Genomic DNA, 16,299 nt, shown 5'->3' with positions numbered 1-16,299 from the left:
ATTTAGATACCAAACTCAAGTTTGGGTCTCGCCAGGGGAGACTAGCTTAGAGCAGGTTCCGTGTTTACTCTCCCCAGCTCACAGGCTCGGCCCTTGAGGGCATCACAGTCCCCTAGCTCTGCAGTAACTAACTGACTAATTATTGCTTTGATGTAAACCGATTTGAGGAGGCAACCTGGATCCTGAGGGCGGGCTGAAGTGAAGACGAAAGACCCGCATGCCTCAGGAGAGCAGAGCTTGGGAAGAACCAGCTCGGTTTCACTCACATTGGTGGGAAAAAATATATGTAATCTAGTAGCAGAGTTTATCATTTTCCAAATGTATGATAATGATTTTCCCCACGCATCCTCCTGACTGGCACTGAGAGAGTAGGAGGTCGGGTTTCTCACTGAGCGCAGGGAGCAGGCAGGAAGCTCTTGCGCTGTTCCACGCCAACCCGGTGCTTCATTTCTGACCCCTGGCAAGAAGTCACAAAGACGGAAACCAGGTAATCCAAACCAAATAAAAAATGAATGAAATGACGCCCTCGCAACCATTCAGCCATGCCGCATTCAAATTATGAAAACGTATGCAAAATACAAGGCTGATCATTGCCCCCTTGCCTGCTCGGTTTTTCTCAGTTCATCACATCATCAATGTGTATCGCGCTTTTATTCCCTAGCATAGTTTTGCTGGGCTTTTTACATTTTGCTCTTTTGTTCATCATGTCACCCACGTAAAATGAACTTCAGATATCTTATTTTGTTTTTAAGATAATTTATTTCAAGTAGAACTGCGGTGAAGCTGTCAGAGTGAAGGGTAGAAGGGAAGGTTAGGGAGTGATGGGTAGGGGGGAGGGTTAGGGAGTGAAGGGTAGGAGGGAGGGTTAGGGAGTGCAGGGTAGGAGGGAGGATTAGGGAGTGAAGGGTAGGAGGGAGGGGTTAGGGAGTTAAGGGTAGGAGGGAGGGGTTAGGGAGTGAAGGGTAGGGGGGAGGGTTAGGGAGTGAAGGGTAGGGGGAGGGTTAGGGAGTGAAGGGTAGGGGGAGGGTTAGGGAGTGAAGGGTAGGAGGGAGGGGTTAGGGAGTGAAGGGTAGGAGTGAGGGGTTAGGGAGTTAAGGGTAGGGGGGAGGGTTAGGGAGTGAAGGGTAGGAGGGAGGGGTTAGGGAGTTAAGGGTAGGGGGGAGGGTTAGGGAGTGAAGGGTAGGGAGGAGGGTTAGGGAGTGAAGGGGTAGGGGGGAGGGGTTAGGGAGTGAAGGGTAGGAGGGAGGGTTAGGGAGTGAAGGGTAGGAGGGAGGGGTTAGGGAGTTAAGGGTAGGGGGGAGGGTTAGGGAGTGAAGGGTAGGGGGGAGGGTTAGGGAGTGAAGGGTAGGGGGAGGGTTAGGGAGTTAAGGGTAGGAGGGAGGGGTTAGGGAGTGAAGGGTAGGAGGGAGGGTTAGTGAGTTAAGGGTAGGGGGAGGGTTAGGGAGTGAAGGGTAGGGGGAGGGTTAGGTGAAGGGTAGGGGAGGGTTAGGGAGTGAAGGGTAGGAGGGAGGGGTTAGGGAGTGAAGGGTAGGAGGGAGGGGTTAGGGAGTGAAGGGTAAGAGGGAGGGGTTAGGGAGTGAAGGGTAGGGGGAGGGTTAGGGAGTGAAGGGTAGGGGGGAGGGTTAGGGAGTGAAGGGTAGGGGGGAGGGGTTAGGGAGTGAAGGGTAAGAGGGAGGGTTAGGGAGTGAAGGGTAGGAGGGAGGGGTTAGGGAGTTAAGGGTAGGGGGGAGGGTTAGGGAGTGAAGGGTAGGGGGGAGGGTTAGGGAGTGAAGGGTAGGGGGAGGGTTAGGGAGTTAAGGGTAGGGGGGAGGGTTAGGGAGTGAAGGGTAGGGAGGAGGGTTAGGGAGTGAAGGGGTAAGGGGGAGGGGTTAGGGAGTGAAGGGTAGGAGGGAGGGTTAGGGAGTGAAGGGTAGGAGGGAGGGTTAGGGAGTGAAGGGTAGGAGGGAGGGTTAGGGAGTGAAGGGTAGGAGGGAGGGGTTAGGGAGTGAAGGGTAGGGGGGAGGGTTAGGGAGTGAAGGGTAGGGGGGAGGGTTAGGGAGTGAAGGGTAGGGGGAGGGTTAGGGAGTTAAGGGTAGGAGGGAGGGGTTAGGGAGTGAAGGGTAGGAGGGAGGGTTAGTGAGTTAAGGGTAGGGGGAGGGTTAGGGAGTTAAGGGTAGGGGGAGGGTTAGGGAGTTAAGGGTAGGGGGAGGGTTAGGGAGTGAAGGGGAGGGGTTAGGGAGTGAAGGGTAGGAGGGAGGGGTTAGGGAGTGAAGGGTAGGAGGGAGGGGTTAGGGAGTGAAGGGTAAGAGGGAGGGGTTAGGGAGTGAAGGGTAGGGGGGAGGGTTAGGGAGTGAAGGGTAGGGGGGAGGGTTAGGGAGTGAAGGGTAGGGGGGAGGGTTAGGGAGTGAAGGGTAGGGGGGAGGGTTAGGGGGCTGTTAAGAGTGTAGGCTGATGCAGGACTTGGCCAGGGCTTGCTGCCCACGCTGGGAATAGGACATGTTGAATAATGCAGAGTCGAGTCATCCATGTCGTCATGCTCCGCCACTGGATGCAGACGCGTCTTGAGGTCCCTGCATTATATGCATGCATATGCATGTGTGTGTATGTGTGTGTGTCTCTGTGTGTGTGTGTGTGCATGTGTGCTTGCATGCATGCTTGCGTGTGTGTGTGCGTGCAGTGTGAAAGGCTCACGGCTCACTGTTACAGTTTAATTCCTCCATGTTTCCGTTACCGCTAAGCTGGGGGCCATCAGAGTTGATGCGACATGACAGCCCACTAGAACCAGCTACAGTCAGAAGGAATTAAGCAGTAATTGAGTAAATCGTGGAATTTGTTAACTATCATTAGCCATAATTAAGATGGTAGTAATGATTGAAAACCGAAACGTTCGATACCAGTTTTTCTGACTCTACTACTAAGTCTGCTACCAATGGAAAACTGCGCGGTTATCTGTATCAGCATTCTATCATTTTTATTAGAGGCACTGCACGCATAGCGGGTGGTGCTAATTTGTAATATGATCATAATTGCTTCTCCATCTTTTTTATGGATTTAGTTAGCGGATTTCTTTGCATGCATGCCTGAATACTGGCCTTGATTCATTAGTGTTTAATAACCCCAGCCCTGTGATTCCCTCCAGCTTGAAGTTGGGCCTTGGTGGACCCGCTGCAGTCAAATCTAGTCTTCCTCACAACCTGAATGACACATTTTACTGAAGGCTGGCAATACAATGGGCACAGTCACAAATGGCACTCAATATTTAATGAGCGTCGGGGAGAGTTCCGACTTGTGTTCTTAATTCGCGGCGACGTCCCTCTTTCTCGCTGCAAATCCCCCCGAAATCACACTCTGGCCAAGGTGCACCTGCTGGCTAAGCATATCCACTGAAATAGTCATAAGCAGCCCACTATAAATTCTCCCCAAAAGCCTTATTGGAGGTGAAATTGAGATCATTAAGGTCAGTGAAAAGCTCGCAGGGAAGTAAACCACGCAGTGATGGAAGGTTTAGTCTGTTGACCGACTACAGCCATAACTCTCTTCTGTGCTCCTATGTTCTCTGCTTTTGACAGGTTAGTCTCAAATAATAGGCCGTTTGTTTTCTGGAGGGCGGCTCTATATAATCGAGGACCTTCCAGTGGCTTCTACGCGGAAAACTTGGCTGAACCTCATTAAATGTTCTTCCTATACCATCTCCCCTTCGGCTGTGTATGTCAATGCTTTACCGGGATATTTCGGCAAACTATAGACCCATCAGTATATTAATGGGATAATAAAGAATGTGGGCACGGCGTTTTGTGATGCATCAGGTATTGATTGTCGATAATGGAATAAATGCATAGTTCTAGATATTTTGATGTAGTATGATATTTCATATATATTATTAAATCATATCACTGTTTCCCGTTTTGAGGTTTGTAATTTCTGCACTGAAACCTGGCTCGCCGAATGAGTTAGCGTTTCAGTTCACGCAGGGGAGAAGTTCCCATGGGCTGGGTTTAAGCAATGCCCATCTCCCCATGTAGTATGAGAAACTACAAATGAACAGGGAAACAAACTTTCAAGTGACTACACATGCAAAATATATTGCAAAAGGGGGATATCATTGAGCACCTCTTTCTGCTTGATTGGATGAGCTTATTGTGCTAAGGTTCTTAAGCAGGGGATTTTCAAAGGATTTGTTAAATGGATATCCTGGTCACGTGTGAAATTAGTTCTCAACACCTGGAGGAGTTTAATCACACACAGAAAGCATGGAAAATAGAAAGGAAAAGTGGCAACCATCTTTCTGTCACCATTTTAGGAAAAAGGTAAGGAAAATGTAACATTTAGTGTTGTCTCGAAGGAAAACACGGAAATATTCCATTGGACAGATACATTATTACCCCAGAGAGATTTAGCTGCGGTGGAGACCTTGATAAACTCCTCTCTGCATAGGCCTGTTTGAGTTTGATTGTGGTAGAGATTAAAGGGCCAAAATCTGATCTCATTCTCTGTGTACACACTCTCTCACCTAATCTCCCTCACTACGCGCGCACCGTGCAGTACAACAATAGGACGAAATCCTGATCTCTCCGATGACCAGCCAGCTATCATGGCTCCGGCCAAACCTCGCCCCTCCTGGACTCTGAAAAAAATGTATTCAGATCAGAGCCAAAGCTTTGGTTTTTTATTTGCCTGTCTGCAGTCTAAATATTTGGCTGGTGGATGAGAGATAACAAAGGCTTGCGGCAAGGCCCATGTGCAGTTTTTCTTAGCAGCCCTGTTGTAAAAACCTCACAGTACTTTTATAGCCTCATTAACTATACAGTACACAATCAATGCTGGAAGTTTTTCCATTTCATTCCTCTGTTTATATATTTGCCTAATTATTCCAGAGCACCCGCTGGTTTGCATGTGTTTGGATGCATATCATTTGTACGTTTCTGTCAATATATGCAATTTGTTTTGAAATACGGTTTGGGTGAGAGGGTCGATTAGAAAGTGATGCCAATATTGAATGTGTTTGGTGATGGACAAAATAGAAATGTCTACAAATATTACCCCTGGACAAAAGGAAGACTAATGTCCAGTGAATAGGATGGAAGGGGCCTGCTAAACTCCTCCAACCCAGACCCTTTTATTTACATTTAGTGTGGTAAGCTACAAATCTGTGACTTGTATTATCACACACACACAAACACACACCTAAGTATACTTAGTTGTATAGGAATACCATTAAACATTGAGTTGGCTCAACCCGCCTAAGTGCTTCTTTCAGCACGCCCACAGCCACAGTGTATTTTAAGAACTGCTGTTTAAAAATGTCCAACCTTAGGGTGTGCTTAGTGTCTTGTGTTTTTGGGCTGTGAGATCATTTCATCTCCTAGTGGTGTCAACCTACCACCCGTGGGCGACTCATTTGAAAGTCTCACTACATGGTTTCACCGAACCTTGGTCTTCACTCCGGATGTTGTTTCCTGGATGTCGTGCCTGAGTGAATGTGTCTGCTCCGATGCTGCCCGTGTCTGGGGGTCTGTGTGTGGTGGACCCAGTACAGTAATATTGAGGACAAGTGTTCCATTGTGGTAGAACATAAACCCGCTTTGTGTTGCGGGTGGGAGATCTGGCGCTGAGTTCATTTGCCGGACTAAATGAATGGCTGATCTGAATCCGCCTGTCACTGGCTCCGCTGGGACGGAGGGAGCCAGTTGCCTCCAGTTACAAAACAACCTCTCATTCTCCATTAAGACTTGGTCCTGTTTTGCGCCGTCCAAATATAGCTTTGAAAGATATGAGTTACATATCACACGGCATTGAAGGTTTAAATGACTTTCTCCTTCGATACATTTGGAACTGGTAACTTAATCTGCTATTAGAAGCTTTACCTCAATGTTTCGGTTTGCGAATGCACTACGCTGTTCACCTGTGTGTGTTTTCCCTATGGATTTAAACATATTTACGTGTGCTTTAGTTGTAAGGATGTGGGTGTTCACAGAGATGTTTCCATTTTCTCACCACATTTCAAATCCGATACTGTGTTATAGTGTATGGGTGCATCTGCTTGGGCTTTGATGAAAGATATTGTTAAGTTTGTTTCTTTCGCTCTGTGAAACATGATCTTCTTAATCTTACTTCCCAGATCTGGAGAGGGTGGCGAGATCCCTTAACTAATACCTGTAGTCATTCAGTCCATCTGCTTGTACATGATTGATGAGATGTCACTAAGCAAACCCACAATTCCCCTGTGCTCTGCTTGACGGCAACAAAGCCAGACTGTACATCCAATAAAATCCTTCTCTGTTCATATTGGTTCCATTCCACCTCAGCACTAATTAATTATTTTTTTATTTTGTTTCCTCAGGATATAGACCCACGCCTCAACTGGAGTTGATTTATCTGTGGAAGACCTGCTGCAAATGGCTGCCCTCCCTGCATCACCGAGATGGAAAACAGGATTGTCAATACAACGTGGCCTGACGAATAGCGGCAAGTGAAGATGTCGCCTCCGCCGCTGTGAAATCAATGGGGAGTACTTGCCAATGCGAAGAGCCTTTGAAGGTTTTGACAGCTGCACGTTTGGGAGGCCCGATACTTTGCCTTTGATTGTACGCCTTGCCTGTAAGCGGATCTAAAGTGGATTGTTGCTGCTAGCGCTGTGTTTGCCGTGAAGCCCGGTTCGAGTGTGTTTCTGCTGGTGAGGCAAAGGGAGCATGCCCCCTCAGAGGCCCGGCCGTCTGAGGCTGCACCCCGCCTGGAGGGCCATGCAGCCGCGGCTGGGCGTAGGTTTGGGCCTGGACCTCACCTTCCTGCTCTGGATACTGAGCCTTGCCCAGCAGGCCCTGGTCACGGCCTCGCAGAAACTGGACGAGAGCGACCCCGTTGTCGCCACGGTCTACGGCAAACTGCGGGGTGTCAAGAAGGAGCTCAATAACGAGATCCTGGGACCCGTCGTTCAGTTCCTGGGCGTGCCCTATGCCGCACCCCCCACCGGCGAGAGGCGCTTTCAGCCCCCGGAGCCGCCCATCTCGTGGCCGGAGGTCCGCAACGCCACGCAGTTCGCCCCGGTCTGCCCGCAGACCATCGTGGAGGGTCGACTGCCGGACGTCATGCTGCCTGTGTGGTTTACTAACAGCCTGGAGATAGTGTCTTCTTACGTACAGGACCAGAGCGAGGACTGCCTTTTCTTAAACATATACGTCCCCACAGAGGATGGTGAGTTGACAGTGATGCCAAAAGAGAGGGAAAACACACACAGAGCAACCAGCCATTTTGAAATGTATTCCTGTCTGTTTTTCTGTGCTGGCAGCCGAGTGAGCATGATCTCTGCATGTTTATTATATGCATGACATTGCTTTTGTGTGTGTGAATGTGTGTGTGTGTGCGTGCGCGCGCGCCTGTGTTTTTGCTCTTCGTGTGTGCGCCTCTGTGTATGGGTGTGTGTAGTTGTTGTGTGGTTTGTGTGAGTGAGTAACTGAGCGACTGACTGAGCGTGTGTGGGCTGACGAGCGTGTGGCTGTTCATCAGTTTCCCAATTCCTCCCACCACACGCACAACCCCTCCCTTTCCACCACAGCACGTCCATCCAGGTGAGACCCCGACCCCCCCCCCCCCTCGGCTCTTCCCCCTTTCACCCTCATCATCTGTCCATTGTGTGTAGCACAATGAATAGGGCTCATCAACGAGGAAGCTCATGTAAATGATGAATATCGATTGACTAAGCAATTGATTGATGTACTTGAGCCAGTAAGCGCAACTCTCTCTCTCTCTCTCTCTCTCTCTGTTAACACATTCTTTGTCCTTCCCTGGCAGTCAGATAGTTGTGTTGCATGCTCCAACTGTGCTTAACGGGAGCTCCATGTTATTTTTTAGTTCTTCTATTCATTTTACAGTCAAAAGAATATCCAAGGAATGTGCCAGGAAACCGGGCAAGAAAATATGTAGACCGGGAGGTATGTATGCACTGGAATTAATAACAGAGAATTCAGAGGAGGGAAGAGTATTCCAGAAAAGTGCCCAACTGCATGGGGCCCACTGGAGAGAGGAGTCTCCCATTGCCCAGGGTGACACTCAGCTGAAAGGAGAGGAGGTGGGGCCCCTCCGATTGGCTGCCAGGTCCCAGGTCAGAGTGTCCTGTAATTGATGACGTGTGTGAGAAGTTAACTGTGGAGAGATGACGGACACTCTTAAATTAGATGGGCGCGCGGTGAACCCCACGGAGTCTAATCTCAATTAAAAGGGATGGTATCTCTGTTCCATTGGCTTGCTCTGGCCGTATCGATCATAGCTTCATCAAGATAATGTCCTCCGGGCTCCCTCCCCACTCCTCCCCTCTCTCCCTCCCTCTCTCTCGTTCATTCTCTGTTCTGCTGGCTGCATTGTGCATTGCCTCCTTCTCTGGGCCGGTGACACTGCCCTTGATAAGGCGTGTAGCATTAATCCACCCCCCCACCCCTGGCAGGCAGGAGGCGCTCATTAAACAGCCTCTCTGCTCTCTCTCCTCTCCGCTGAGTAATAAGACACACGGGGGCAGGGCAATCCCTCTTTAACCCCGCCCTACGCAGATCTGAGTCCTGGGATATTACGCTCCAACAGTGTTCTACCTTCCACATCGTCTCAGGAATTCCATGTCACTAGCTGGCCTCCATGCTAAACAGATACACTAGAATTAATCATGAATGTGTAGTGTTTCTGTAAAAATATTGCTCCAATCTCTTTAAGGGGTGCAGATACTCAACTGAAGTTCACAAACTAATCCTATCATAACACGGCCCCTCTGATTTCATACCGTTTGACCTCTCCTTCTGCCAGTCAGACACATTATTGTATTTTTTTGTACACACACGCACACATACAGAACACAGAAAGACTATGACAGACATCACATGAAGTGCAGATGAAAAAAGTGTCTGATGCCAGTTTCTTAATGTTTTCTCCTGTCAATGGTCAATTTATGATGCAAAAAGTGCACTGAATGTGTTACTGTGTTACGTTTTCTTCTCCCCTGAAATGACACAGCTTTTTTAAAGCGGTAGTGCTATTTATTCTAGTGCTACACTAATGTAGCAGTGTCGTGGAGATGTGAGGATGTTTTGGAGTCCACCAGTTGCAACACGCTGACATGTCTGAGACATTTTTTGGCACTGATCACACAGCACTTTGCCACTGCAATTATCTACTCAGCCAGTATTTGGGGTCACTGTGGAAGCACACAGAATCAAGATAATGACTATCCCTCAGTGACAGCAGTAAGGCAATGAAGACTCATGTTTTGTGCCTTTAGTATCTTTTATACATTTGTTAGCAGGCTAACTGTCATAAATAAAGCCCACATTGTTAACAGGATTTCAACGCATGAGATTTACTCAGTCAGACTCATTGATTCTTTTTTGTGATTTGCCACCTTGATAATGTAGATCTTTTCAGTCGTGGATAGAATGAATTCAAAGTTCTGCTTCAGAATATAGGAATATAAAAGAAAATCCCATTTAAAACGGAGCGTTTGGTGTTATTTCAGTTCAAAGATCCTTTTTAATGGCAGCATCTGTTGATCCATTGAAGAAGTATTATGACGTGATGTACTACAGTATTATGCAACATTAGGATATGCCAGCTCTCATCTGTCAGAATAAGACAAACACAGGCTATACTCCTCATCCACTCAAAGTGTGGCACCCACACTGAGGGCTCTGCTAAGCTGACTCCCCATCCACTAAAATATTGGTAAGGTTGTTTTCTGAATTGGCATCGACATTGACCTTACAAAGAAGCTCATTTAGAATAAATCTGTGTTCATGTGGAAAGTCGTGAAGCTGAAAAGAAGTTCTTTCTACCAGCTCTGTAATAGGCATGAGCATGGTTGCTACGGACTACGGTTCAGTTGTCATAATAACAAACAGCATTCACTGGAAATAATCCTTTAAGTAGGCCTGCCGGTCGGTACATAACTGAACCCAAGTGCAGTTAATGTCAAGAGGATGATGGCAGATTCTTTGGCAATAGGATTGGTCACTGGGTGGTTGGTAAGCTACACAGATATTGACAGTTTCCCGTGGCAGTGTCTGGCTACAGTCTGACAAGGGTTAATTTGAATTTGAGTCTAATGGCTCTATATGCCTTAACACCCAGTTTGTCAGTAGTACAATGAAAACCCTTCCTCCTCACTCACACCCTTCTTCCATTTTTGAGGCCTCGTCCCAGTTTTCTACTGGTTGAAGGGGGATTCCTGTGGGAGTAGCAGGCCCCTCGCACGAAGGCAGGAATAGTTTTTACAGCTCCAGTACCGTTCCAGCCTTCTCCCGTCTCTCTGGAGAAAAGCCTGGGCTAAAGTTCTGTCTGTTTATAGAGGTGTGGTGTTACTTTGTTCATGAGGGGTGAAGCTCTGTGGTAGAGGTTGGCGACTAGATATAGCTGCCGGATGATTTATGTCACCGCAGATTTCCGGGGTTGTGGGGCTTGGAACACATTTTAATCATTATTGACAATATGTGTTCTGCAGATTGACTGAGCCTAAGCCCAGAAAGTAAGAATGTTGTACATTGATTATATAATTACTATACTTCGGTCTAGACGTTTTTAAAAATATATGGTGACATGGTGAGTCTGGATGATTTTACAGTCCAAACATATAATAAAAAATATATATCTGGGAGACCAAAGGAAATTGCTGCCAGGCCGGTTTTGGGACACGGGACACCTGTTGCAGGCCATTATGGGTGGGTAAATGTGTATATGATTGTATTTTTGTGTGTGTGTATATATATATAAGTGTGCATACTGTACAGTAGGTGTGGCACTGGAAATATTGGTGGTATCAGGTGTTCCAGTCACTCTGTCGGAGAGGAAGAAGCAGACCTGTTTTTGTATGTGGTTTGTGCTGGTAATTGTGTAGTTGCAGACTTTTCTGTACACACCCACACAGCCATGTTCTCTCAGGAAATCAGAGGTGAATTATTCCAGTTGTGATTGTGAAAATCACCTGTAGTTTGTGCTAAGTGTATTCAATTTGAACTGAAGTGTTCAGTGGTGGGCTCAGCATTTTTTTGTAAAATTCAGTGGGTGGAATAAAAATCAGTCTTTGACTGAAGGAATTAGAGCTTGGTGGACAGTGAGAATGCTCTCAATGTTATTCATGGCGGATTGTATTCTCTGAGGATTGCAGGGTTTGTTATTTGCACATAAAGGTTTTAGCCACCACAGTGTTCAATACTGTGCTAGTTGATGGACTGCTCAGGAGATGAACTCTAGACAATCATTGAGGATGAAATGAAATATGTTAATATTCAACTGATTGATTTTGAGGTGTCAGTTGCACTCCAGGCATAAACTGTGTGGTAAACATGTTTTTAATTCCAGGTAGATATGTTTTTGGTTCCTGGTTGAATCTTCTGATTCCAGGTAGATCTACTGAGGTTTCAGGTAGATGCTGACACTGGAATGAAAGGAATACATTTTTATTCCCGTCCTGCAAATATTTGTCCCATACTGTCCAGATTCTGCAAAAGTTATATAACCGCCGAACTTTCACATCAGGTCCCATGCTCATTGACTGAAATATTATGAGTCTTCATCCCAATAAAACCTTGCTGCAAAACTAAAAAGAAAGTGTATTTTTGCTTTCTTATACCATACATTTCAGCCATAGTGGATTTTTACATCTGCTTCAAATAAGGTCTGTGTTTTGTGTAAGCTTAATATTCCTTGCCATTTTAATAACTGTGAAATATCTATTTGACAAATTGACTTTAAGTCAGTAGTATGATAGTACAGTGTGTCTAAAGCGAGTATGAGGATACCACCAAGTCAATGCAAACTGAAACGGACTGGCAAATTTACAATGGGGAATATCTCCATCACAGGCAGCAATTTTGTAGAGTTTTAGAAACATCAGCTTAAAACATTTAGCGTACATGTCTTCTTGTCTGTTATGGATGTATTCATGCTAGTAGTAAAAATGTTACATATGGCTGCTTTAATTGAAGCAAATATGTTGACAAATGTACGGTTATCGGCTGAGCCACTGTGAGCCTAAACAAAACTGACCTTATCTAAAGTGTTCTGAAGTTCATTGTGGGATTAATGAATTAAATTAGAAAGTTTTTTTTTCTTTTTTCTTCTAATCGTAGCACAGACTCTTTTAAAAAAATGTTTTTATAGATTACAACTAAATGGTCCCAATCACTATAAAAAGTTACAAATTCCTTGCTAATGTAACAATGCCGGATGGAGAGGGCATTGGATTAACTGGCACGGCAAGCATGCAAAGCCAGGACGTGACAGCTAATTCCACAATGCTATAGGTGAAACGAAAAAATCTGTATTAGTAACTCTTGGATAGTTTAGCTACAGTGGGGAATGAGTGCGTACGTTATACGTTGTAAATTATCTGAGGATCATCATCAAATTATTAGCCAGATATCTCCTAATAGTGCTTTAATGTGGATTACGTTTAGTGAAGTTTTTGATTTTGATTGAACAATAACAAGCTATGTTGTAATTATTATGATGAATTTTTTTGGTTTAAATGAAAAACCGATTAAAACATTAGGGAACTGTATCCATTTGTCACATCCTTACTATGATTATACAGTTCATACTATTCAGTGAAAACACTGCCAAGTACCAATAAACCAGTAAAAACCCTTGCTCCTTCTCTTCCAATTGCATTGGCCAGTCAACTTTTCTGTTAAAAAGAAAGATAAACTACTGGTGCAGCTGGATGGTTAGATCTTCATCTACCAAACTGTTATCAGGTACTATATAATTAATGTATAAAAATAATATATATGAATGTTTAATTATTCCTATACTGCCCATTCTTCTGGACTGTTGGTTTTTCCCCAACACTCCAGAAAACACCATGTATTAGTTTAACCGTTTATTGGAGAACAATGCACAACAATGTACATACAATGTCTTGGCATTAGGTTCTGCCCCTGTAGGGTAACTCACTGCCCAGACATCATTATAGTACTAACAAAAACCTCATAATATACAACATATCAGGCCCCATAGCAATGAGCAAGGTATGCAGCAGCGATCCCCCACAAAGGAACACAAAACCAAACAGGTGGAGACAGGGGTGATGGATGGATTTGCACCTGCATGTTGGTAACTCCATCAGCATATCAGATATTGTGATAGTAGCATTCCAACATCATCTGAACTTTCCAGATGAAATCCAAAACTGTTCTACACAGAAACAGAAAAACTGTAGATTTGGGGGGAGGGGGGTTATGACCCCCCAAAATGGTAATACTTACAACCCAAAGAGCTCTTAAAATGTGACAGGGATAGCCCAATAACTTATTTTGGACGCTTTTATCTGACTGTAGGCTTTATACTCATTAAACAGATAAATTGACAACAACAGAGCTAATGTTGCTTTCTGTACCATTTGTTTCTCAAAAATGATGTTTTGCTGCAGTGTAAAAATGCATCGCAAGCTATCACGGTTATTAAAAATATGACATTGGAATAATGTAGATATTGCTGCCTGAGAAGTAACAGCTTTTTACCATAGTTTCAATTTCATATTCACAGACGGGCTTTTCCAAAATGCTGCTACACCATGTAATGCAATTGGGCCAGTTACTCCCATGATGTTGGACAACATTTAACAATGGCATTGCAATGAGTAGAGAGGGAAATCATTTCTACATTTAGTTTGTTTTCCTTCTAGCAAACAGTATCCCGACTGTATAGTACAGTGACATAGAGAGACACAAACACTGCACTTCTGTTCAGGTTTATGCATATCTACTGGACTCACTCATAAAAAAGTGTCATCTGATGGCCTGTTCCTCGGAACTCTGGAGCCGGATTGAATAGAGTAGTGTTTCTTTAAGAATAGAGTAGTGTCTCTTTAAGAATAGAGTAGTGTCTCTTTAAGAATAGAGTAGTGTCTCTTTAAGAATAGAATAGTGTCTCTTTAAGAATAGAACAGTGTCTCAGTCCCGGATGTTCACTGCTGCAGTGGAGGAGAGGGAGAGAAATAGAGAGAGAGAGAGAGACCGCTGGTGATATAATGTTTGGACCGACATGGTCGGTGGCAGCTGTGATAAATTCTGAAACGCCAATTCACTGCGGCCCATTTTAAAGGGCCAGGCCACACTTCTGTGCAGAGCTGCTGTGCGTGCCTCATTTGGCTCTTTTGTTTAACTACATTGGAAAGCTGTTTAAACTTCATCTTTCTTGACTTCAAATCCACTAATTGCCAAAGGACATGTGTGTGAGAAGTCTTGGAGACGGAACACCACTGCTAATGGCGACCTCTGATCAATCCTGTGAGGGTGCAGCAACCTAGATTTCAGGATGATGTAGGATTGATAAACGGCTTGTTTGTTGTTCCGGTGACTGATAAAACCCCACAGGGAACCTTTTAATGAATAGGTGTTATACAGGCTGTGTATCATGGATATCTGGGACCATAACCTCAGGGTATCCTGTCCTGTGCCTGACAGAGCAGAGTGTTTTTTGTATCTGCATTATAGTCCAGAAGTTTGTCATTGTACATTAACCATTTGCCATTGATAGTTGTACATCAGTTTGAACCCATTTAATCGCTGTCAGGATGAGTATTTACATAACAGGTCCAGAGCATCAGGGTTTTTTTTTCTGGCTACCAACTGTGCAACCATTCTTGTGATCGGGAATATTAAATTTGGTTTTAGCCGAGTGCCAAGTCACTTTAATTACGGTTTATGCTAAATCGTGGAGCGTCAGAGGAAACAGACTGTGTGCTGCACTTGGCCCTGTTCCCGGCTGAGCACAGTGCATTTTCTCATAAAGTAAGTGACAACTATTGAACCTGGCGACGTATTGGGAGGGGGCGAGGGAAAGAGAGCGGGTCGGAGCGACAAGCTGTTGCAGATGGCTACCGGGCCGGGGAATCTAAGTAAATGCAGGCTTCACCTTGACTTGACAATGGGAACCAGGCAGAGCAACTGACCCAGAAGGTTGATCACTAGGCTCCAAGTTTATCTTCCAGCTGCTTCCCCTAGTTCCCAGCTCATAATCCATCTCTCATGTACTGCCTGCCTGTTTACCGTAGTCACATATGAGTGGGAGAAAGGTCATTGGCACACTTTCACTCTCATGTAGACACTCGTTTGTAATATTTACGGTCCCCCATAACTAATACGTTTAAATGACAGAGAGGTTAGTGCTGGAATAAGGAGTAATACGATGTAATTTGCACATGCGGTTGTCCATAAATCATTTAGCCAGGAGCCACCTTCTACTAAAGGTGCGCCATACCAGAGGGTGCCATTAATAAATGTTTAACCCCAGCAGTTGCCCGGGCAGCTTTGAGATGCGTATTAAAGAGAAATCCATGGGGATTGGAAATCATTAAGTACTTTCACCCTGTGTCCACCTGTTTTAAGGTTTCATTCCAAAATAAAATCAGGAGTAGTCGAGAATGGTACGAGGGGGACTTGAATGCATCAGAGACCAAGGCACAAATTGCCCAGCTCCCAGGTCTCCCGTGCTTCCACTCTCCACCAAACATTTCATTATTGGCCTGGAGTTAAAGCCAGTAATTAGTTTCACCAATCCGCGGAAGTGTGACTAATTGGAATTTAAGGCTTCTGCCAGTCAAAGGGATAGCATTCCACTGGCTTCCCAGTCCAGCCTGCTCTTATACACTCATATACAGTACACGCGCGCGCACACGCACGCTCCCCCTAAAGTGTCTAGATACACAGTGAAATCGATGGTCCTCTTTGTGCCTGCTGTCAGTGCCAAGGCTGCAATAGACACCTCTGTGCCTCTAATTAGACAACAGCCGTCAATAACTCATCACTCCCGTCATTAAGCATATTGACTACCAGGAAATGGGCTGCAGTGAGTCGTCGCACCCCCCCCCCCCCCCCGCAACTGATTCATCAGCTCGCCATGTCATCCGTCCCTCGGTTGGCGACAGTGGCTGTCGTTAAAGCAGGAGGAGGGGGGGATCGTTTAATCACACAGGTGAGAGGGTTACATGCATTCAGGTGGGTGGCCTCTCCTCGTCTAGTGGCCAGGCGACGTTCTGGTCTGACAGGTAAAGGCAAAGGTGATGAATAATTGAGGGGCGGTGAAGTACATTAAACGATGGTCAGTAAACCGGCAGACTGGGAGAAATCAGCCAGAGCCTTGAGGTCCGGGTGTGCAGAGCAGGTTCCACAAGCAGTTGAAACTATGAGGAGTTCACCTTGAATATTAATGGCCAGGCTGGGCCATCAATCCCGGTGGCAGCCAGGTAGCGGCGAAGAGGGAGGGGGAGAGGGAGGTACGGGCACTGTCAGTATCACACCGCTGTGATTATTCTGTGTCAACTATGCAGTCTGCTCACAGCACATT

The 16,299-nt window shown here is 45.7% G+C and overlaps 1 protein-coding gene across 4 annotated transcripts in view; it reads left to right on the top strand.

Moving 5' to 3' along the window:
• Window positions 1-16,299, top strand: part of nlgn1 (neuroligin 1) — a 231,569-nt gene that overhangs the window by 43,741 nt on the left and 171,529 nt on the right. For 2 of the 4 annotated variants that reach the window (XM_020049326.3, XM_034293784.1), the window contains exons 2-3: window positions 6,320-7,170; window positions 7,848-7,907. In XM_020049326.3, the coding sequence (XP_019904885.3) occupies window positions 6,669-7,170; window positions 7,848-7,907 (562 nt within the window). In that variant the 5' untranslated portion in view covers window positions 6,320-6,668. The remainder of the gene's footprint in view (window positions 1-6,319; window positions 7,171-7,847; window positions 7,908-16,299) is intronic. The other 2 variants (XM_010871938.4, XM_020049327.3) reach the window with 1 other exon arrangement.

This window comes from Esox lucius, chromosome 8, assembly GCF_011004845.1.
Source record: "Esox lucius isolate fEsoLuc1 chromosome 8, fEsoLuc1.pri, whole genome shotgun sequence".
NCBI classification, from domain to species: Eukaryota; Metazoa; Chordata; class Actinopteri; order Esociformes; family Esocidae; genus Esox; species Esox lucius.
The sequence above is the reverse complement of the archived record's forward strand: the minus strand, read 5'-3'. Positions and strand labels throughout refer to the sequence as shown.